The sequence below is a fragment of the Tachyglossus aculeatus genome, chromosome 23, assembly GCF_015852505.1.
Source record: "Tachyglossus aculeatus isolate mTacAcu1 chromosome 23, mTacAcu1.pri, whole genome shotgun sequence".
NCBI classification, from domain to species: domain Eukaryota; kingdom Metazoa; phylum Chordata; class Mammalia; order Monotremata; family Tachyglossidae; genus Tachyglossus; species Tachyglossus aculeatus.
Window position 1 is genome coordinate 42,917,384 of NC_052088.1, and position 23,355 is coordinate 42,940,738.

A 23,355-nucleotide genomic window follows, 5' to 3' on the forward strand; every position below is an offset into this window, starting at 1 on the left:
GAAATACGATTGATTGATTGATTGATTGATTGATATTCACCCCAGCGCTTAGAACAGTGCTGGCAGATAGTAAGCGCTCAATGAGTACCATCATTACCGTGGTTTTAACACACGGCAAGCTTTCGTAGACCCTACGGAGAGATTCGAATGAAAGAGTCCTCGCGTTTTTAGGCAAGGTGCTAAGTGTGGAATCCGATTTGAGGAGGGCAGATCAAATCTGCTCTCTCTTAAGACGGCAGTCGTGGCTGGGGACTCGGGACGGGGAAGGGGCTGGTTCTGTGTCTGTTTATCGTGGGTTCGTACTCTCCCAAGCGCTCGCTATAGTGCTCTGCACTAAGTAAGCGCTCAGTAAATATGATTGACCGAACAAATGACACTTCCTCAGCCCCTGTGTGTGCTTTCGAGGCTTGAAGATGCCCACCACGTTGCACCGTGGGCAGTTACGGTGAAGCTCCTACTGTGTGCGTTCTGTTCTTCTCACTTCTCTCGGGTCGAGGAGCAGTGAGGGAGTCGGAAGGCCTGGGTTCTCATCCCAACTCCGCCCCTCGTCTGCTGGGGTGACCTTGGGCAAGTCACTTCACTTCTCTGGGCCTCGGTTCCCTCATCTGTCAAACGGGGGTCCAGCAATCGTGGTGGTATTTGTAACTTGGGGGGAACTCACTCTGTGCCAGGCGCTGTTCTGAGCACTGGGATAGATGCAGGTTAATTAGGCTGGACCCAATCCCCGTCCCACCAGAGGCTCACACCCATTTTCACCCAACCCCCATTTTCCAGAGGAGGGAACCGAGGCCCGGAGAAGTGAAGGGACTTGCCCAAGGTCACACAAGCGGCAGAGCTGGGATGAGAACCCAAGTCCTTCCTACTCCCAGGCCTGCACTAAGAATAGTAAGCACTTACTACGTGCCAAGCACTGGTCTAAGTGCTGGGGTAGATGCAAGTTCATTAGGTTGAATCTGGTCCCCGTCCCCCCAGGGGCTCACACTCATTTTCACCCATTTTCCAGATGAGGGAACTGAGGCCCAGGGAAGCGAAGTGCTGGGGTAGATGCACGCTCATTAGGTTGAATCTGGTCCCCGTCCCCACAGGGGGCTCACACTCATTTTCCCCCATTTTCCAGATGAGGGAACTGAGGCCCAGGGAAGCGAAGTGACTCACCCAGGGTCACACGGCTCTAACCAACGGGCCACGCTGCCCCTCACCGTCCCCAGTCATTCCCGGGAAGCAAAAATAACGCCACCCCTAGCCGGAAAAAGCGTCGCCCCACCCCCCGGGCTCGCCATCAGGACTCGAACCCGGTCCTGGCGGCGTGAGCGGGCTGGAGAGGACCAGCGTGGTGTGTGTTCCCGATCAGGGGGAGCGCCTGAGCCACGCGGTGGGCTGCGCCTTCGCCGCCTGCCTGGAGCGGAAGCAGAAGCGGGAGAAGGAGTGCGGGGTGACTGCCACCTACGACGCCAGCCGGACCACCTTCACCCGGGAGGGTTCCTTCCGCGTCAGCACGGCCACGGAGCAGGCCGGCAGGGAGGAGGCCCTCCGCCAGGCCCAGGACAACAGCAGAGGTACCCGGCGGGCCGCCCCGGGGGCGGGCTCGTGGCCGCGGAATCCGGGGAGCCCCTCGCCCGATTCCACTAGAACGGACCCTCCCCGACGCTCAGTACGGCGCGGGCTTGACAAATACCAACGATTGGTTGGATAGGCGACCTCCCCTCTCGACTGTAAGCTCATTAGGGACAGGGAAAATCCCGCGGGAGTGGACTCATTCATTCATTCGGTCGGATTTATTGGGCGCTTTACTGTGTGCGGGGCACTGTGCTAAGCGCTGGGGAAAGTACAACACAACACTAAGCCGACACATTCCCTGCCCACAACGAGCCCAGCGCGTGGGGCACCCGATAAACACTACTGATGGATGGGCGGCATCTCCTCTAGACCCACAGCTCACTTTGGGCAGGAAATGTGGCTGCTAATTCTGCTGGATTGGACTCTCCTGAGCACTTAGTACAGTGCTCTGCACACAGTAAGCGCTCAATAACACTAATGGATGGATGGGTGGCATCCCCTCTAGAACATAAGCGCATTATGGGCAGGAAGCCCGTCGGTTAATTCTGCAGGAGTGGACCTTCCCAAGTGCTTAGTACAGTCCTCTGTGCAAAGGAGGCGCTCAATAAATACCACTATGGATGGGTGGCCTCCCCTCTAGACTGTGACCACGTTGTGATAGGCAAGGAACGCATCAGCTAATTCTGCTGTAGTGGACTCTCCCAAGTGCTTAAAACAACACGCTAGACTGTGAGCCCGTTGTTGGGTAGGGACCGTCTCTATATGTTGCCGATTTGTACTTCCCAAGCGCTTAGTACAGTGCTCTGCGCACAGTAAGCGCTCAATAAATGCGATTGAATGAATGAATGCTCTGCACATAGTAAGCGCTCATTAATTACCATTGATTGATTCTGAGTTCCTGAGTTTTCTGCACTGAAGCTCATTGGAATTTACCCCGTAAACCGAGCCTCTGGTTTTTTTTTTCTTTATTTATGGTATTAGGAAAGCTCTTGCCGTGTACAGTGCCTGTCACGTAGTAAGCGCTTTAACCGATACCACAGTCATTATGATTATCAATTATTATTCCTGCACGCCGGGCACAGTACCGAGCGCTGGGGTAGATTCCATCCGATCAGGTTGGACACGGTCCCTGTCCCACGTGGACCTCACTGGCTTCTTCCCCATTTTCCAGATGAGGGAACCGAGGCCCAGAGGAAGTGAAGCGACTTGCCCCAGGTCCCACAGCGGCCGAGGAGCGGAGCCGGGATTAGAACCCGGGTCCTTCTGCCGCCCAGGCCCTTGGGAGCCACGATTCACAGGCTGCGAGCCCCATGGGAGACAGGGATTGTGTCAACCCTGATCAACTTGTTGTACCCCAGCGTAGCGTAGCGTAGCCTAGTGGCTAGAGCCCGGGCCTGAGAGTCAGAAGGACCCGGGTTCTAATTCCGCCTCTGCCACTTGTCTTCTGTGTGACCTTGGGCAAGTCACTTCACGTCTCTGGGGCTCAGTTCCCTCATCTGGAAAATGGGGATTAAGACTGTCAGCCCCAAGTGGGACAGTCAGCCGGTCAGTCGTATTTATTGAGCCCTTACCGGGTGCAGAGCACTGTACTAAGCCCTTGGGAGAGGACGATAAAACAATAAATTGGCACATTATGTCCCTCCCCACAATGAGCTTGCAATCTAGAGGGGGAGACAGACATTAATATAAATCAGATGACAGAGAGGGATTTAAGGGCTGTGCGAGTAAGGCGGGGGATGAATAAATGGGCAAGTCCGGGTGACGCAGAAGGGAGTGGGAGAAGAGGACAGGAGGGTTTAGTCGGGGAAGGCCTCTTGGAGGAGACGGGCCTTCGATAAGGCTTTGAGGGAGGGGAGAGTCATCGTCTGTCAGATACGAAGAGGGAGGGCGATACGGGCCAGAGGCAGGACATGGGGGAGAGGTCGGTGGCGAGATGGATGAGATGGAGGCACACTGAGAAGGTTGGCATGAGAGGAGAGAAGCGTGCCGGCTGGATTGGAGTAGGAGAGCAGCGAGGTGACGAGGTAGGAGGGGGCGACATGGTGGAGGGCTTGAAAGCCGACGATGAGGAATTTCTACTTGATGTGGAGGTAGATGGGCAACCCCCGGAGGTTCCTGAGGTGTGGGGAGACACGCACCAAACGTCTTAGTTGAAAATTGATCCGGGCAGCAGAGAGGAGTACGGACTGGAGTGGGGAGAGACAGGAGGCCGGGAGGTCAGCAAGGAGGCCGATACAGTAATCCAGGCGGGAGAGGAGGAGTGCTTGAACTAACGTGGTAGCGGTTTGGGTGGAGAGGAAAAGGGCAGATTTGAGCGGTGTCGCGAATGTGGACGGGCTGGACCAAGCGCTCGGAAGTCCAGGACGGCCGAGGCGATTCATCCGATCGTCTTCGCTGACTGTGTCCGATCCCCCCCCCGCAGCAGAGGCTGAGGCGAAGACCCAGGGGAGCGCAGCCCCCGCCCCGTCCTCACCCACGTCGCCCGGCGGAGAGAGGGAGGCACCCAACCCGCACGCCATCCCCCGGCGCCACGCGCCCATCGAGCAGCTGGCCCGCCAGGGCTCCTTCCGCGGCTTCCCGGTCCTCAGCCAGAAGATGTCCCCCTTCAAGCGCCAGCTGTCCCTCCGCATCAACGAGCTGCCGTCCACCATGCAGAGGAAGACCGACTTCCCCCTGAAAAACGCCGGTAAGCGCACCGACTCTCCCCGGCGCTCGGTCTGGCGCTCCGCATGCGACAAGTGCTCGCTCGGTCATTCGGTCGCGTTCATTGAGCACGTAGAATGCAGAGCACTGTACTGAGCGCTTGGGAGAGGGCACTACAACAATCAGAAGATACGTTCCCTGCCCGTAACGAGCTTACGGTCTCGAGCCGGGGAGACAGACATTAATAGACATAAAGAAGTGACAGCTGTGGACAGAAGTGGTGTGGGGATGGGAAAGGGCGGGATGAATAAAGGGAGCAAGTCAGGGCGACGCAGAAGGGAGTGGGAGAAGAGGAAAGGGGGCGCTTAGGGAAGGCCTTTGGGAGGAGATGAACCTTCGATAAGGCTTTGAAGCCAGGGAGAGTCTTTGTCGGAGGGAAGGCGTTTCAGGCCAGAGGCAGGATGTGGGCGAGAGATCAGGAGTGCGATAGACGAGATCTCTCGCACCACTAACCCACAGCCCTGCATCACTGCCACTGTCTGCCTCCTTCGCTCTTATGCTCGAGCTGCCGAACGCTGCTGGCGAAAGTCTAAACACCATGCCAACCTCGTTCACTTCAAGTTTATCCTTTCCTGCCTTAACTCAGCCCTCTCCTCTGCCAGACAAAGCTATTTCTCCTCCCTTATTGACACCCATGCCCATCATCCCCGTCAGCTCTTCCGTACATTCAACTCCCTTCTCAGGCCCCCGGTTCCTCCCCCTCCTCCTTCCCTCACCCCCAACGATCTGGCCTCCTACTTCATTAATAAAATTAAATCCATCAGGGCTGACCTCCCCAAACTCACTCCCCCCCACTTCTCCAACCCCCCAGCTCTCAACACTCTCTGCTACTCTCCCATCCTTCCCAGCAGTATCCTCGGAGGAGCTCTCCTCCCTCCTCTCAAGTGCTACTCCGGCCACCTGTGCTTCTTACCCCATTCCCTCTCATCTCATGAAATCACTCCGTCCCTTCTCCCCTCCTAAACTTCCATCTTCAACCGCCCACTCTCCACTGGTTCCTTCCCCTCTGCCTTCAAACATGCCCATGTCTCTCTCATCCTAAAAAAACCCTCTCTTGACCCCACCTCCCCTTCTAGTTATCTCCCTATCTCCCTTCTACCATTCCTTTCCAAACTCCTCGAACGAGTCGTCTACATTCGCTGCCTCAAATTCCTCAATGTTAACTCTCCCCTCGACCCCCCTCCAATCTGGCTTCCGTCCCCTACACTCCACTGAAACTGCCCTCTCAAAGGTCACCAATGATCTCCTTCTTGCCAAATCCAACAGCTCCTACTCCATCCTCGACCTCTCAGCTGCCTTCGACACTGTGGACCACCCCCTTCTCCTCAACACGCTATCCAACCTTGGCTTCACAGACTCCGTCCTCTCCTGGTTCTCCTCTTATCTCTCCGGTCGTTCATTCTCAGTCTCTTTTGAGGGCTCCTCCTCCCCCTCCCATCCCCTTACTGTAGGGGTTCTTCAAGGTTCAGTTCTGGGTCCCCTTCTGTTCTCGATCTACACTCACTTCCTCGGTGACCTCATTTGCTCCCACGGCTTCAACTGTCATCTCTACGCTGATGACACCCAAATCTACATCTCTGCCCCTGTTCTCTCCCCCTCCCTCCAGGCTTGCATCTCCTCCTGCCTTCAGGACATCTCCATCTGGATGTCTTCCCACCACCTAAAACTCAGCATGTCCAAGACTGAACTCCTTGTCTTCCCTCCCAAACCCTGCCCTCTCCCTGACTTTCCCATCACTGTTGACGGCACTACCATCCTTCCCGTCTCACAAGCCCACAACCTTGGTGTCATCCTCGACTCCGCTCTTTCGTTCACCCCTCACATCCAATCCATCACCAAAACCTGCCGGTCTCAGCTCCGCAACATTGCCAAGATCCGCCCTTTCCTCTACATCCAAACCGCTACCCTGCTCGTTCAAGCTCTCATCCTATCCCGTCTGGACTACTGCATCAGCCTTCTCTCTGATCTCCCATCCTCGTGTCTCTCCCCACTTCAATCCATACTTCACGCCGCTGCCCGGATTGTCTTTGTCCAGAAACACTCTGGGCATGTTACTCCCCTCCTCAAAAATCTCCAGTGGCTACCAATCAACCTACGCATCAGGCAGAAACTCCTCACCCTGGGCTTCAAGGCTGTCCATCCCCTCGCCCCCTCCTACCTCACCTCCCTTCTCTCCTTCTCCAGCCCAGCCCGCACCCTCCGCTCCTCCGCCGCTAATCTCCTCACCGTACCTCGTTCTCGCCTGTCCCGCCATCGACCCCCGGCCCACGTCATCCCCCAGGCCTGGAATGCCCTCCCTCCCCACATCCGCCAAGCTAGCTCTCTTCCTCCCTTCAAGGCCTTACTGAGAGCTCACCTCCTCCAGGAGGCCTTCCCAGACTGAGCCCCCTCCTTCCTCTCCCCCTCCTTCCCCTCTCCATCCCCCCGCCTTACCTCCTTCCCTTCCCCACAGCACCTGTATATGTGTATATATGTTTGTACATATTTATTACTCTATTTATTTTACTTGTGCATATCTAGTCTATTTTATGTTGTTAATATGTTTTGTTTTGTTCTCTGTCTTCCCCTTCTAGACTGTGAGCCCACTGTTGGGTAGGGACCGTCTCTATATGTTGCCAACTTGTACTTCCCAAGTGCTTAGTACAGTGCTCCGCACACAGTAAGCGCTCAGTAAATATGATTGATTGATTGATTGAGATGGAGGTACCGTGACTAGATTGGCATTAGTTGAGCGATCTGTGCGGGCTGGGTTGTCATAGGAGAGAAGTGAGGTAGGAGGGGGCAAGGTAACGGATTGCTTTAAAGCCAGTGGTGAGAGTGCTTAGTACAGTGCTCTGCACACCGTAAGCGCCTCAGTAAATACCATTGAATGAAAGTGAAGAGTTTTTCTTTGTTGTGGAGGTGGATGAGCAACCACTGGAGTTTTGTGGGGAGACTATGACATAACACGGTCTAGAGGAGAAATACGATCAAAGGAATGAATAGGCTTATTGGAGGCAGGGAAAGGGTCGATTTATTGTTCTGTTGGACTCTCCCAAGCGCCGAGTACAGTGCTCTGCACATAGTAAGTGCTCATTAAATACCATCAAAAGAATGAATAAACTCACCGTGGGCCGGGGAAGGCTCTGTTTATTGTTGAAATAATAAGAATGCTAATAATTGTGGTATTTGTTCAGCACTTACTATGTGGCAGGTACTGTACTAAGCGCTGGGGCGGAGACAAGCAAATTGGGTTGGACACAGTCCCTGTCCCGTGTGGTGTTTATGGTCCTAATCCGCACACACGGTCAGCGCTCAATACATACCGCCGACTGCTTGGACACCCGGAACCTGCCCCAGGGTGCTGGGGGAGGAAACCGAGAAGTAGCATGGCCTAGTGGGTAGCGCCCGGGAGTCAGGTGGACCAGGATTCTCATCCCGGCTCCGCCCCTTGTCTGCCGGGTGACCTTGGGCAAGTCACTTCACTCCTCTGGGCCTCAGTTCCCTCGCCTGGAAAATGGGGATGGAGACCGTGAGCCCCATGTGGGACAGGGGCTGTGTCCACCATGATGAGCTTCTAATGGTATTTATTTGAACAGGTTTTTTTTCTGATGGCATTTAAGACCGTGAGCCCACTATTGGGTAGGGACTGTCTCTATATGTTGCCAACTTGTACTTCCCAAGCGCTTAGTACAGTGCTGTGCACACAGTAAGCGCTCAATAAATACGATTGATGATGATTTAGTGCTTACTGTGTGCCAGGCTCTGTTCTAAGCACCCGGGGCGGGTCCAGGCTAATCAGGTTGGACACAGTCCCTGCCTCACATGAGTTTCACTATCTTAATCCCCATTTTCTAGATGACGTAAGTGAGGCCCAGAGAAGTGAAGCAGCTCGCTCAAGGTCACCCCGAAGACAAGTGGCGGAGGGGAGGATTAGAACCCAGGCCTTTCTGATTCCCAGGCCCGGGCTCTATCTACTAGCCCACACTGCCTGTGTTCCTGGCAGTCAATAAAGACGATTGAATGAATGCTTGACAGCTACGAAGCACTGAATAGGTGCCCTGTTGGTCATCATCATTCTTCTTCTGTGCCTTGCACATAGTAAGCGCTCAGTAAATACCAGCGATGGATCGATTGATTGATGGATTCTATTGACAAGGTGGACAGTGGTGATCCGGAGGCTGGCCTGCCCGGGCTCCCGTCCCAAAAGAGGGCTCGGTTTCGGTCGGAAAGTAGCGTGGCCTAGTGGGCAGAGCCCGGGCCTAGGAATCGGAAGGACCCGGGTTCTAATTCCGGCCCTGCTCCTCGTAGAGTGCGATGTGACGTCTGCTGTGTGACTTTGGGCAGACCCCGCTGTGCAGATGGGGTAACTGAGGCTCAGAGAAGTTAAATGTGATGTTGTCTGCTGTGTGACTTTGGGCAAGTCACTTCTGTGAGCCTCGGTTGCCTCATCTGTACAGTGGGGATTAAGGCTGTGAGCCCCATATACCTTGCATCCCTCCCCAGCACTTAGAACAGCATAGTAAGCACTTAACAAATATCATCATTATTATTATTATTAGTATTTGTGCATTTTTATTATTCTATTTATTTTATTAATGATGTGTATGTAGCTATAATTCTATCTATTTTGATGGTATTGATGCCTCTCTACTTGTTTTGTGTTGTTGTTTGTCTCCCTCTTCTAGACTGTGAGCCCGCTGTTGGGTAGGGATTGTCTCCATCTGTTGCCGAATTGTACTTTCCAAGCGCTTAGTCCGGTGCGCTGCACACAGTAAGCGCTCAATAAATACGACCGAGTGACTCAACCGAGTCACTTCGCAGGCCTCGGTCACGGCGCCCGTAAAATGGGGGATCGGGACCGTGTCGGACCAGATCGGCTCCGGCGCGCTCGGTACGGTCCCTGGCCCGTAGGAAGGGCTTAACAGGTGCCGTGAAGCGGGAAAAAAACCCACGTCGAACGCTCGTCTCTGCCCGTCTGGCTCCGCGGCTAGGCCGCGAGGCGGTTACGGCCGATTCGGTGGCATCGGGCTCGCCCGGCGGCCCTCGTCCAGTGCCCTGCTCGCCGACGGTCGTTAGGCGTTGCTGACTGCCGGATTTCTCTGCCCCCGCAGTGCCCGAGATGGAGGGGGAAGGGGAGAGCATCAGTTCGCTGTGCTCCCAGATCACCAGCGCCTTCAGCCTCCCGCCCGAAGACCCCTTCTCCTCGGCCCCCATGACCAAAGCGGCTCCGGCCGGGGGTCTCCCGGCGTCTGCCACATTCCAAGGTGGGTGGCTTCTCCTCCTCCTCCTCCCGGCCCTTGGCCTTGTGCTCGGTACTGTGTGGTGGGCGCCGGGCCGGACCCAAGCTCGTCGGGTCGGACACGGTCCCTGTCCCACGTGGGGCCCACGGCCTCCATCCCCGTCGCACGGATGAGGTCACTGGGGCCCGGAGAAGTGAAGCGGCTTGCCCAAGTCGCACAGCTGACAAGGGGCAGCTTACAGAGAAGCAGCGCGGCTCAGCGGGAAGAGCCCGGGGGTCACGGGTTCGAATCCCGGCTCCACCACCTGTCTGCTGTGTGACTTCACTTCTCTCAGTTACCTCATCTGTAAAATGGGGATTAAGACCGTGAGCCCCACGTGGGACAACTTGATCACCTTGTATCCCCCCCCCAGTGCATAGAACAGTGCTCTGCACATAGTAAGCGCTTAACAAATGCCATCATTATTATTATTATTAAGGGTCGAAGCCGGGATTAGAACCCATGACCTACCGTAGCCACTAGGCCATGCTGCTTCCCACCTCACCAGAGACAGCCAGAGATCTCTGCTCTTCAGCCCCCCAATTCTCCCCAGCCCCCCACCCTTTATAGCAGAGGCTGTCGGGGGGTCGGGGGGCGATGGTATTTACTGAGCGCTTACCGTGTGCCGTGACCGCCTCTAGACACCGCGAAAGCGTGCGAGGGAGGGGAAAGGAGCGGCGAAGCAGCGTCGCCCGGGAGTCGGAAGGAGCCGGGTTCCAATCCCGGTGACGCCGGCGGTCTGCTGGGGGGACTCGGGCTCTGGGCCTCGGTCAAAATCAGCCGACCGATCAATCGGCGTTATTCCCCGAGTGCCTGCTCGGTGCCGCCGATGCCGCGACACGCAGGGAAAGTGAACCGGGGAGGGATTTAAGCGGAGAAGCGGGGCGGCCCGGTGGCTAGAGCCTGGGCCCGGGTGTCCTAACCCCGGCTCCGCCCTTGTCCGCCGTGAGACCTCGGGCGGGCCGCTTCACCCGTCCGGGCCTCGGTTCCCTCCCCTGCCCCCCGCTCAGCCGGTCCCCGCCCCGGCGCTTGGCGCGGTGCCCGGCGCGGAGCGAGGGCTTCGGAAACCCCGCGACTTTTCCGGTGGCGCGTTGTCTCTGCTCCAGGCCCGGAGTGGGGGCCCCCGTCCGGAGCCGCGGCCCCCGGCGTCCCGCAGTGGGCTCACCGGCGCACGCCCTCGGAAGCGGACCGCTGGCTGGAGGAGGTGTCCAAGACGGTGCGGGCCCACCCGCCGGCACCGGCCTTCGGCCCCGCCCGGCCCTCCCCGGTGGCCAACGGGCTGGGCTTGCCGATGGCGGCCAACGTCTTCGGCCCCGCCGGCCCGCCGCACCCGGCCCCCTTCCCCCGGGCCTCGGGACCCCCGGCCCGGCAGCCCAATGGCTCGGCGGCCCCCGACGGGCTGGACGGCGGGCGGCCGTGGCGGACGGCCGGGGACCCGCCCGTCGACCCGTTCGAGGCCCAGTGGGCCGCCTTGGAGAGCCAGGCCAAGCAGCTGGCCAACCCCTCGCCCACCAACCCGTTCTCCAGCGACCTGCAGAAGACGTTTGAGATCGAACTCTGAGCCCGGGGGTGGGCGGCTCTCGCCGGCATTTGCTGGCCCCGGGCAGGCCGGGGGGGTGGGGGGCCGACCCTCTCTTTCCCGGCGGGTTCGGTCACCGGGCCAGGGAGCTGGGGACATAGGGGCCTGCCTGTGGGTTGGACAAATGGTGGGGCTTCGCCCCTCCCGCCCCCTGCCTCGATTTCCCCCCCCCACCCTGTCATGGGGAAAAATGGGGACGGGAGCCGGCCCCCGCGATGCCAAATGGGAACAAAGAAGCGCGGACCCCCTCGGGCCGGCCGCTCGTAGCCGCCCGGGAAGGAGGACCAGTAGTCACTTGGGGCTGGGGACCAGCTGGGAGGAGGGCCAAGCTGGGGGGTGGGGGGGAGAGGGTGGGGAAACGGGGTGGACCTTCCATTTTGATGAACGGTATATATATATATCTATATATATATATACGCACACACCCATATGTTATATATATTATATATGAATAATGCCAAAATCTTTATTTTTATGCCTTTAGACTATTTTAAATCGTTCTCCGTAATGAGCAGGTGTTTGAGGTGTAAGTAATCTTGCCAAAGCTGGAGGGGTTTTCTGCAGCTGGAAGAAGTTGTACATAAGATGGATTTATCGTCGGCTCGAAGCAGAAGCCGGAAAGGGGGTGCGAAGAGGAGGTTCGGGGGGCGCGGGACACGGCAGTTTTCAGGACGGGGCGCGGCCGCGGCGCCCTTCTCTGCGGAAGCGACGGAGGCGTGAAGTCGGCGGACGGCGTGTCTCTCCCTTTTCTTATTTTCTCCCCACGTCTGTGCCGCGGTCGCCTCGTCTTAATCTTTCCGTTGTTTTTAACACTACCGTGACGGTGACCGGGATCGGCCCTTCACCGCGTCATCCTTGTCACCGGGGTCTCGATTTTTTACCTTTCTGTTTTCCGGGGACTCGGGGTGGGGGGCGACGGGCGGGCAGGCCCTTCATGTCTGATCTCCAGTTTAGTTAGCGAACTTCCCGGGCCCACCCCGGGTGGTAACGTGAAACGCCCATCTCATTTTACTTTTAAACGTTGGCCTTACGATCAGATGTAAGTTCTATACATATATATATATACATACACATATATATATATATATTTGTACTGATGATTTATAATCTGCTTTAACAGAAATAAATGTTGGTGGTAGAAGCCGCGGCGTTACGGGGCTGGTCTTTCCACGGTAACGTAGTCACCTCACGTTTCTGGGTCCGTGTGTGCTCGTGCGCGGCGGGCGGGGAACGCGGGAGCCAACGGGGGCCAGAGCCCTGGGTTCTAATCCCGCTTCGCCTCTCCGGGCATCTGGAAAATGTCGGGGAGGCCCGTGGAGGGGACGGGGACCGCGTCCGCCCCGATCGGCTCCTCTCGACCCCGGTGCTCAGTACGGTGCCTGGCGCGTAGTAAGCGCTCAACGGAGACCACAACTAGACGCGAGCATGCAGGCGGGGCGGGGATGGGCTGTGGGTTCGGGCAGCGCCAACGGGCGTGCCAGCAGATAATAATAATAATGATGGCGTTTCCTAAGCGCTTACTATGTGCCAAGCACTGTTCTAAGCGCCGGGGGGGGACACAAGGCGATCAGGTTGGCCCACAGGGGGCTCACAGTTTTAAATCCCCATTTTCCAGATGAGGGAATTGAGGCCCAGAGAAGGGAAGTGGCTTGCCCAAAGTCACACAGCAGACAGGTGGGGGAGGCGGGACTCGAACCCATGGCCTGTGACTCCCAAGCCCGCGCTCTTCCCACTGAGCCACGCTGCTTCTGCTTCTCATTTGACAGATGAGGGAACTGAGGCCCAGAGAATCGAAGTGACTTGCCCAAGGTCACAAAGCAGACATGTGGGGGAGGTGGGACTCGAACCCATGGCCTGTGACTCCCGAGCCCGCGCTCTTCCCTCTGAGCCACGCTGCTTCTGCTTCTCATTTGACAGATGAGGGAACTGAGGCCCAGAGAATCGAAGTGACTTGCCCAAGGTCACAAAGCAGACATGTGGGGGAGGTGGGACTCGAACCCATGGCCTGTGACTCCCGAGCCCGCGCTCTTCCCTCTGAGCCACGCTGCTTCTGCTTCTCATTTGACAGATGAGGGCACTGAGGCCCAGAGAATCGAAGTGACCTGCCCAAAGTCACACAGCGGACAAGGGGCGGAGCGGGGATTCGAACCCACGGCCTCCGCCTCCCACGTCCCACGCTGCTTCCCCTGTGCTGAGCGCTTGGGAGGGTCCAACGCGACGGAGTCGGTAGCCTCGCCCCTAACGAGGAGAAGCAGCGTGGCTCAGTGGAAGGAGCTTAGTACAGCGCTCTGCACCCAGTAAGCGCTCAATAAATACGATTGATGACGATGAAGGAGCACGGGCATGGGTTCGAATCCCCGCTCCGCCACTTATCGGCTGACTTTGGGCCAAGTCACTTCACTTCTCTGTGCCTCAGTTCCCTCCCCTGTAAAATGGGGATTAAGACTGTGAGCCCCCCGTGGGACAACCTGATCACCTTGTGTGTCCCCCCCCAGCGCTTAGCGCATGTAGTAAGCGCCTACCAAATGCCATTATCATCGTAACGAGTCCAGCCGGTCAAGCGGACGCATCGAGCGCGGAGCACTGTACTAAGCGCTTGGGAGGGTTTTTGTGTCCTTATATGTTGCCAACTTGGACTTAGAACAGCGCTTTTGCACGTAGTAAGCGCTTAACGAATGCCATTATTATTATAACGAGTCCAGTCGGTCAAACGGACGTATCGAGTGGGAGAGTTTTTGGGTAGGGACCGTCTCTATATGTTGCCAACTTGGACTTCCCAAGCGCTTAGTCCAGTGCTCTGCACATAGTAAGCGCTCAATCAATACGATTGATGATGATGAAGGAGCACGGGCATGGGTTCGAATCCCCGCTCCGCCACTTATCGGCTGACTTTGGGCAAGTCACAACTTCTCTGTGCCTCAGTTCCCTCCTCTGTAAAATGGGGATTAAGACTGTGAACCCCCCCGTGGGACAACCTGATCACCTTGTGTGTCCCCCCCCCAGCGCTTAGCGCATGTAGTAAGCACCTACCAAATGCCATTATCATCATAACGAGTCCAGCCGGTCAAGCGGACGCATCGAGCGCGGAGCACTGTACTAAGCGCTTGGGAGGGTTTTTGGGTCCTATATGTTGCCAACTTGGACTTAGAACAGCGCTTTTGCACGTAGTAAGCGCTTAACGAATGCCATTATTATTATAACGAGTCCAGTCGGTCAAATGGGAGAGTTTTTGGGTAGGGACCGTCTCTATATGTTGCCAACTTGGACTTCCCAAGCGCTTAGTCCAGTGCTCTGCACATAGTAAGCGCTCAATAAATACGATTGATGACGATGAAGGAGCACAGGCATGGGTTCGAATCCCCGCTCCGCCACTTATCGGCTGACTTTGGGCAAAGTCACTTCACTTCTCTGTGCCTCAGTTCCCTCCTCTGTAAAATGGGGATTAAGACTGTGAGCCCCCCGTGGGACAACCTGATCACCTTGTGTGTCCCCCCCCCAGCGCTTAGCGCATGTAGTAAGCGCCTACCAAATGCCATTATCATCGTAACGAGTCCAGCCGGTCAAGCGGACGCATCGAGCGCGGAGCACTGTACTAAGCGCTTGGGAGGGTTTTTGGGTCCTATATGTTGCCAACTTGGACTTAGAACAGCGCTTTTGCACGTAGTAAGCGCTTAACGAATGCCATTATTATTATAACGAGTCCAGTCGGTCAAACGGGAGAGTTTTTGGGTAGGGACCGTCTCTATATGTTGCCAACTTGGACTTCCCAAGCACTTAGTCCAGTGCTCTGCACATAGTAAGCGCTCAATCAAGACGATTGATGATGATGATGCCGACTTGGACTTCCCAAGCGCTCAGTCCAGTGCTCCGCCCACGGTAAGCGCCCGGTAAATACGATTGCCGGTGATGAGGGGAGTCCGGCGCGGGACCCCAGGCGCGCGGCCGGTCAGGCCGGCCGCCACACGGGCCGGAGCCGCGCCGGGCCGCCCGAGCAGCTGGCGCAGCAGAAGCTGGCGTAGTACTGGACGCCGCACAGCTGGGCCCGCAGGATCAGGTCGCAGTTGGCCAGCTCCGGGTGGTCCGCGCAGTCCCGGCCCGGCTCCTCGGGCCCCGGCCGCACCACCGCCACCTCCGTCCGGCCGCTGACCGCCCGGCTCCCGCGGTAGGCGCTGCACGTGTAGGAGCCCCCGTCCCCGGGCCGGCTGCCGCGCACCAGCAGGACGCCCTCGGGAGACAGGTGGACGCGCCGGCCGTCCCCGCGCAGCGGGACCCCGTTCCTGCCGAGGGGACCGGACACGGAGGAGGAGGAGGAATAGGAGACGACACGCTGGACGCCGCCTCGCTAATTCCGCTACTGGGTAAGCGCTTGCTATGGGCCAGGCACTGTACTGAGCGCTCGAGGAGCCCGTTCCTGCCCAGGGGACCGGACACGGAGGAGGAGGAATAGGAGACGACAGGCTGGACGCCGCCTCGACACCTTCTCCACCGCGCTGCTAACTCCGCTACTGCGTAAGCGCTTGCTATAGGCCAGGCACTGCACTGAGCACTCAAGGAGGTAGAAAATAATATTTTTTTAAAAAAAATGGTATTTGTTAAGTATTTACTATGTGCCAGGCACTGCACTGAGCGCTCGAGGAGCCCGTTCCTGCCGAGGGGACCGGACACGGAGGAGGAGGAATAGGAGACGACACGCTGGACGCCGCCTCGACACCTTCTCCACCGCACTGCTAACTCCGCTACCGCGTAAGCGCTTACTATAGGCCAGGCACTGAGCGCTCGGGGAGGTACAAAATAATATTTAAAAAAAAAAATGGTATTTGTTAAGTATTTACTATGTGCCAGGCACTGCACTGAGCACTCAAGGGGACACAAAATAATGTTTTTTTAAAAAAAAATGGTATTTGTTAAGTATTTACTCTGTGCCAGGCACTGCACTGAGTGCTCGAGAAGATGCGAAATAATGGTTTTTTTAAAAAATGGTATTTGTTAAGTATTTAGTCTGTGCCCCGCACTGCACTGAGCGCTTGTGGAGGTACAAAATAATGGTTTTAACAAAAAAAATGGTATTTGTTAAGTATTTACTCTGCGCCAGGCACTGCACTGAGTGCTCGAGAAGATACGAAATAATGGTTTTTTTAAAAAATGGTATCTGTTAAGTATTTAGTCTGTGCCAGGCACTGCACTGAGCGCTCGGGGAGGTACAAAATAATATTAAAAAAAAAATGGTATTAAGTATTTACTCTGGGCCAGGCACTGCACTGAGAGCTCGAGGAGCCCGTTCCTGCCGAGGGGACCGGACACGGAGGAGGAGGAATAGGAGACGACACGCTGGACGCCGCCTCGACACCTTCTCCACCGCGCTGCTAACTCCGCTACTGCATAAGCGCTTACTATAGGCCAGGCACTGAGCGCTCGGGGAGGTACAAAATAATATTAAAAAAAAAAATGGTATTTGTTAAGTATTTACTCTGTGCCAGGCACTGCACTGAGTGCTCAAGAAGATGCGAAATAATGTTTTTTTTTTTAAAAAATGGTATTTGTTAAGTACTTAGTCTGTGCCAGGCACTGCACTGAGCGCTCAAGGAGGTACAGAATAATATTTAAAAAAAAAATGGAATTTTTTAAGTATTTACTCTGTGCCAGGCACTGCACTGAGTGCTCGAGAAGATGCGAAATAATGGTTTTTTTAAAAAACGGTATTTGTTAAGTATTTACTCTGTGCCAGGCACTGCACTGAGTGCCCGAGAAGATGCGAAATAATGGTTTTTTTAAAAAAAATGGTATTTGTTAAGTATTTACTCTGTGCCAGGCACTGCACTGAGCGCTCAAGGGGACACAAAATAATGTTTTTTTTAAAAAAAAATGGTATTTAAGTATTTACTCTGCGCCAGGCACTGCACTGAGTGCTCAAGAAGATGCGAAATAATGTTTTTAAAAAAAAAATGGTATTTGTTAAGTACTTAGTCTGTGCCAGGCACTGCACTGAGCGCTCGAGGAGACACAAAATAATGTTTTTTGAAAAAAGAAATGGTATTTGTTAAGTACTTACTCTGCGCCAGGCACTGCACTGAGTGCTCGAGAAGATGCGAAATAATGTTTTTTTTTTAAAAAATGGTATTAAGTATTTACTCTGTGCCAGGCACTGCACTGAGCGCTCGAGGAGACACAAAATAATGTTTTTTGAAAAAAGAAATGGTATTTGTTAAGTACTTACTCTGCGCCAGGCACTGCACTGAGCGCTCGAGAAGATGCGAAATAATGGTTTTTTTAAAAAATGGTATTTGTTAAGTATTTAGTCTGTGCCAGGCACTGCGCTGAGCGCTCGGGGAGGTACAAAATAATATTAAAAAAAAAAAAATGGTATTAAGTATTTACTCTGGGCCAGGCACTGCACTGAGCGCTCAAGGAGCCCATTCCTGCCGAGGGGACGGGACACGGAGGAGGAGGAATAGGAGACGACACGCTGGACGCCGCCTCGACCCCTTCTCCACCGCGCTGCTAACTCCGCTACCGCGTAAGCGCTTGCTATGGGCCAGGCACTGCACTGAGCGCTCGGGGAGGTACGAAATAATATTTAAAAAAAAAAAATGGTATTTGTTAAGTATTTACTATGTGCCAGTCACTGCACTGAGCGCTCAGGGAGACACAAAATAATGTTTTTTGAAAAAAGAAATGGTATTAAGTATTTACTCTGCGCCAGGCATCTGCACTGAGCGCTCGAGAAGATGCGAAATAATGGTTTTTTTAAAAAATGGTATTTGTTAAGTATTTAGTCTGTGCCAGGCACTGCACTGAGCGCTCGGGGAGGTACGAAATAATATTAAAAAAAAAAAAATGGTATTTGTTAAGTATTTACTCTAGGCCAGGCACTGCACTGAGCGCTCGAGGAGCCCGTTCCTGCCGAGGGGACCGGACACGGAGGAGGAGGAATAGGAGACGACACGCTGGACGCCGCCTCGACACCTTCTCCACCGCGCTGCTAACTCCAATACCGCATAAGCGCTTACTATAGGCCAGGCACTGAGCGCTCGGGGAGGTACAAAATAATATTAAAAAAAAAAATGGTATTTGTTAAGTATTTACTATGTGCCAGGCACTGCACTGAGCGCTCGGGGAGGTACAAAATAATGTTTTTTTTTTAAAAAAAATGGTATTTGTTAAGTATTTATTCTGTGGCAGGCACTGCACTGAGTGCTCGAGAAGATGCGAAATAATGGTTTTTTTAAAAAATGGTATTTGTTAAGTATTTAGTCTGTGCCCCGCACTGCACTGAGCGCTTGCGGAGGTACAAAATGATGTTTTTAACAAAAAAAATGGTATTTGTTAAGTACTTACTCTGCGCCAGGCACTGCACTGAGCGCTCGAGAAGATGCAAAATAATGGTTTTTTTAAAAAAAAACGGTATTTGTTAAGTACTTAGTCTGTGCCAGGCACTGCACTGAGCACTCGAGGAGACACAAAATAATGTTTTTTGAAAAAAGAAATGGTATTTGTTAAGTATTTACTCTGCGCCAGGCACTGCACTGAGTGCTCGAGAAGATGCGAAATAATGGTTTTTTTAAAAAATGGTATTTGTTAAGTATTTAGTCTGTGCCAGGCACTGCACTGAGCGCTCGGGGAGGTGCAAAATAATATTAAAAAAAAAAAATGGTATTTGTTAAGTATTTACTCTGGGCCAGGCACTGCACTGAGCGCTCGAGGAGCCCGTTCCTGCCGAGGGGACCGGACACGGAGGAGGAGGAATAGGAGACGACACGCTGGACGCCGCCTCGACACCTTCTCCACCGCGCTAACTCCGCTACCGCGTAAGCGCTTGCTATGGGCCAGGCACTGCACTGAGCGCTCGGGGAGGTACAAAATAATATTAAAAAAAAAAAAATGGTATTTGTTAAGTATTTACTATGTGCCAGGCACTGCACTGAGCGCTCGGGGAGACACAAAATAATGTTTTTTTGAAAAAAGAAATGGTATTTGTTAAGTATTTACTCTGCGCCAGGCACTGCACTGAGAGCTTGAGAAGATGCGAAATAATGTTTTTTTTAAAAAATGGTATTTGTTAAGTATTTAGTCTGTGCCAGGCACTGCACTGAGCGCTCGAGGAGACACAAAATAATGTTTTTTGAAAAAAGAAACGGTATTTGTTAAGTATTTACTCTGCGCCAGGCACTGCACTGAGTGCTCGAGAAGATGCGAAATAATGGTTTTTTTAAAAAATGGTATTTGTTAAGTATTTACTCTGTGCCAGGCACTGCACTGAGTGCTCGAGGAGACACGGAATAATGCTTTTTAAAAAAAAAATGGTATTTGTTAAGTATTTACTCTGTGCCAGGCACTGCACTGAGCCCTCGGAGAGGTACAAAATAATGTTTTTTTAAAAAAAAATGGTATTTGTTAAGTATTTACTCTGTGCCAGGCACTGCACTGAGCGCTCGAGGAGGGACAAAATAATGTTTTTTTAAAAAAATGATATTTGTTAAGTATTTACTCTGTGCCAGGCACTGCACTGAGCGCTCGAGGAGGTGCAAAATAATGTTTTATTTTTTAAAAATGGTATTTGTGGCAGGCACTGTACTGAGTGCTAGGGGAGATACAGGATAAAGAGGATTTTTTTTTTAATGCTATTTGTTAAGTACTCACTCTGTACCAGTGGGAGATAAAAGATAACCTGGGTTTTTAAAAAAAATGTTATTTGTTAAGTCCTTACTCTGTGCAGGCACTGTACTGGGCGCTCGGGGAGATACAAGATAATGAGGGTTTTTTTTTTTTTAATGGTATCTGTTAATCAATCAATCAATCGTATTTATTGAGCGCTTACTGTGTGCAGAGCACTGTACTAAGCGCTTGGGAAGTACAAGTTGGCAACATATAGAGACGATCCCTACCCAACAGTGGGCTCACAGTCTAAAAGTTAAGTCCTTACTCTGAGCAGGCACTGTACTGAGCGCTCGGGGAGATACAAGATAATGAGGGGGGTTTTTTTAATGGTATCTGTTAATCAATCAATCAATCGTATTTATTGAGCGCTTACGGTGTGCAGAGCACTGTACTGAGCGCTTGGGAAGTACAAGTTGGCAACATATAGAGACGGTCCCTACCCAACAGTGGGCTCACAGTCTCAAAGTTAAGTCCTTCCTCTGTGCAGGCACTGTACTGAGCGCTCGGGGAGATACAAGATAATGAGGGGTGTTTTTTTTTAATGGTATCTGTTAATCAATCGTATTTATTGAGTGCTTACTGTGTGCAGAGCACTGTACTAAGCGCTTGGGAAGTACAAGTTGGCAACATATAGAGACGGTCCCTACCCAACAGTGGGCTCACAGTCTCAAAGTTAAGTCCTTCCTCTGTGCAGGCACTGTACTGAGCGCTCGGGGAGATACAAGATAATGACCGGTTTTTTTTAATGGTATCTGTTAATCAATCAATCAATTGTATTTACTGAGCGCTTACTGTGTGCAGAGCACTGTACTAAGTGCTTGGGAAGTCCAAGTTGGCAACATATAGAGACGGTCCCTACCCAACAGTGGGCTCACAGTCTCAAAGTTAAGTCCTTCCTCTGTGCAGGCACTGTACTGAGCGCTCGGGGAGATACAAGATAATGAGGGTTTTTTTTTTTTAATGGTATCTGTTAATCAATCGTATTTATTGAGCGCTTACTGTGTGCAGGGCACTGTACTAAGCGCTTGGGAAGTACAAACTGGCAACATATAGAGACAGTCCTTACCCAACAGTGGGCTCACAGTGTAGAAGTAAAGTCCTTACTCTGTGCAGGCACTGTACTGAGCGCTCGGGGAGATACAAGATAATGAGGGGGGGGGGTTTAATGGTATCTGTTAATCAATCAATCGTATTTATTGAGCGCTTACTGTGTGCAGGGCACTGTACTAACGCTTAGGAAGTACAAGTTGGCAACATATAGAGACAGTCACTACCCAACAGTGGGCTCACGATCCAAAAGTTAAGTCCTTACTCTGTGCAGGCACTGTACTGAGCGCTCGGGGAGATACACGATAATCAGCTTTTTTGTTTGTTTTTTTGTTTTTAAAATGGTATTTGTTAAGCTCCCGTCTCAGGACGGCACCTGGAGTTTTTCCGGTCCTCTCCCAGTCTCGGCTCCGGGGAAGGAGAGTGGAGCAGAGGCCTGTCCGTTCCATCCCTAGCTTGGACCGAGTGGCAGGTCGTCTACTACAGGTCAAAACTCCCCCCGTGCCGGGCAGCAGGGGCACGGGACGGAGTCCAGCCGACCGCGCGGGGAAACCGCATTTTGACGGAAAAAACCCTCCCCGATGGCGGACAGAGGCGGGGGATTCTGGAAGAGACGGGTCCATGGAGCCGCCGTGGGGTGCAGACGACTCGACGGCGTAAGACAATCAATCAATTAATCAATCAATCATATTTATTGAGCGCTTACTATGTGCAGAGCACTGTACTAAGCGCTTGGGAAGTACAAATTGGCAACATATAGAGACAGTCCCTACCCAGCAGTGGGCTCACAGTCTAAAAGGGGGACAAGACCCCAGCGCTTACTACTGTCCCTGGCATAGAGTAACTACTTAATGAATTTCCAATTAATTTAAAAAAACCCAAAAAACCTGTTCGGCTCGTAGCTACCCCATCGCTTAGTATAGTGCCTGGCCCATAGTAAGTGCTTACCGAATACCATTAGAGGAGCAGCACGGCTCAGTGGAAAGAGCCCGGGCTTTGGAGTCCGAGGTCGTGGGTTCAAATCCCCACAATGCCCATTGTCGACAGCTGTGTGACCCTGGTTAAGTCACTTCTCTGGGCCTCAGTTCCCTCATCTGTAAAATGGGGATTGAGACTGTGAGCCCCCCCGTGAGACAGCTTGAGCACCTTGTAACCTCCCCAGCGCTTAGAACGGTGCCTGGCACAGAGTAAGCGCTTAATAAATGCCATCGTCATCATCGTTTAAAAAAACAACAGACCTGTTTGGCTTGTAGCTACCCCATCGCTTAGTATAGTGCCTGGTCCATAGTAAGTGCTCACTAAATACCATTAGAGGAGCAGCATGGCTCAGTGGAAAGAGCCCGGGCTTTGGAGTCCGAGGTCGTGGGTTCAAATCCCCACAATGCCCATTGTCGACAGCTGTGTGACTTTGGGCAAGTCACTTCTCTGGGCCTCAGTTCCCTCATCTGTAAAATGGGGATTGAGACTGTGAGCCCCCCGTGAGACAGCCTGAGCACCTTGTAACCTCCCCAGAGCTTAGAACAGTGCCTGGCACATAGTAAGTGCCTAGTAAATGCCATCATCATCATCATTTAAAAAAACAACAGACCTGTTTGGCTTGTAGCTACCCCATCGCTTAGTATAGTGCCTGGCCCATAGTAAGTGCTCACTAAATACCATTAAAAAAAAACAAAAACAAAAAAGAGACCTGATTAGCGTGTATCTATCCAAGCACTTAGAACAGTGCCTGGCACACTGTAAATGCTTAACAAATAATACTTAGAGAAGCAGGGTGGCTTAGTGGCAAGAGCCCGGGCTTGGGAGTCAAAGGTCATGGGTTCTAATCCCGGCCCTGCCACTTGTCAGCTGTGGGACTTTGGACAAGTCACTTCACTTCTCTGGGCCTCAGTTACCTCATCTGTAAAATGGGGATTAAGACTGTTAGCCCTGATGACCTTGTATCTGTCCTGGTGCTGGCACATAGTAAGCGCTTAACAAATACCAACATTATTAGTATTAATCAAGTTTTTTTGTTTTTATCTTGTATCTACCTCAGCACTTAGTACAGTGCCTGACACATAGTAAGTGCTCAGCAAGTACCATTTAAAAAAAAAACACACACACACAAAGAAAAGCCTGATTTGCTTGCATCTCCCCCAGTTCTTAGAACAGTGTCCAGCACATAGTTAAGTACTTAAAAAATAACTTTTTAAAAAACCTGATTATCTTCTATCTACTCCAGCACTTAGTTCCCGGCACATTGTAAGTGCTTAGCAAATGACTTAGGTTTTTTTTTAATCTTCTATATACTCCAGCACTTAGTACTGTGCCTGGCACATAATTAGTGCTTACCAAATACCATTTTAATAATAACAATGATAATAATGGTATTTTTTAAGCGCTTACCATGTGCCAAACACTGTTCTAAGCACTGGAGGGGGATATAAAGTAATCAGGCTCACAGTCTTAATCCCCATTTTACAGATGAGGTAACTCAGGCGCAGAGAAGCTGACTTGCCCACGTGGGGCTCACAGTCTTAACCCCCAGTTTACAGATGAGGTAACTGAGGCCCA

General features: G+C 52.8%; 2 protein-coding genes across 4 annotated transcripts in view; one reads left to right on the forward strand and one right to left on the reverse strand.

Moving 5' to 3' along the window:
• NUMB (NUMB endocytic adaptor protein) overlaps nucleotides 1–11,419 on the forward strand; it is a 109,761-nt gene extending 98,342 nt beyond the window's left edge. For all 3 annotated transcript variants that reach the window (XM_038765850.1, XM_038765851.1, XM_038765852.1), the window contains 4 exons: nucleotides 1,352–1,556; nucleotides 3,980–4,243; nucleotides 9,354–9,506; nucleotides 10,628–11,419. In XM_038765850.1, the coding sequence (XP_038621778.1) occupies nucleotides 1,352–1,556; nucleotides 3,980–4,243; nucleotides 9,354–9,506; nucleotides 10,628–11,082 (1,077 nt within the window). In that variant the 3' untranslated portion in view covers nucleotides 11,083–11,419. The remainder of the gene's footprint in view (nucleotides 1–1,351; nucleotides 1,557–3,979; nucleotides 4,244–9,353; nucleotides 9,507–10,627) is intronic.
• A 3,539-nt stretch (nucleotides 11,420–14,958) lies between these two features.
• The window catches only part of PAPLN (papilin, proteoglycan like sulfated glycoprotein), a 57,688-nt gene continuing 49,291 nt past the window's right edge, over nucleotides 14,959–23,355 (reverse strand). Inside the window, exon 22 of the mRNA XM_038765596.1 lies at nucleotides 14,959–15,377. Within this exon, the coding sequence (XP_038621524.1) occupies nucleotides 15,047–15,377 (331 nt within the window). The 3' untranslated portion in view covers nucleotides 14,959–15,046. The remainder of the gene's footprint in view (nucleotides 15,378–23,355) is intronic.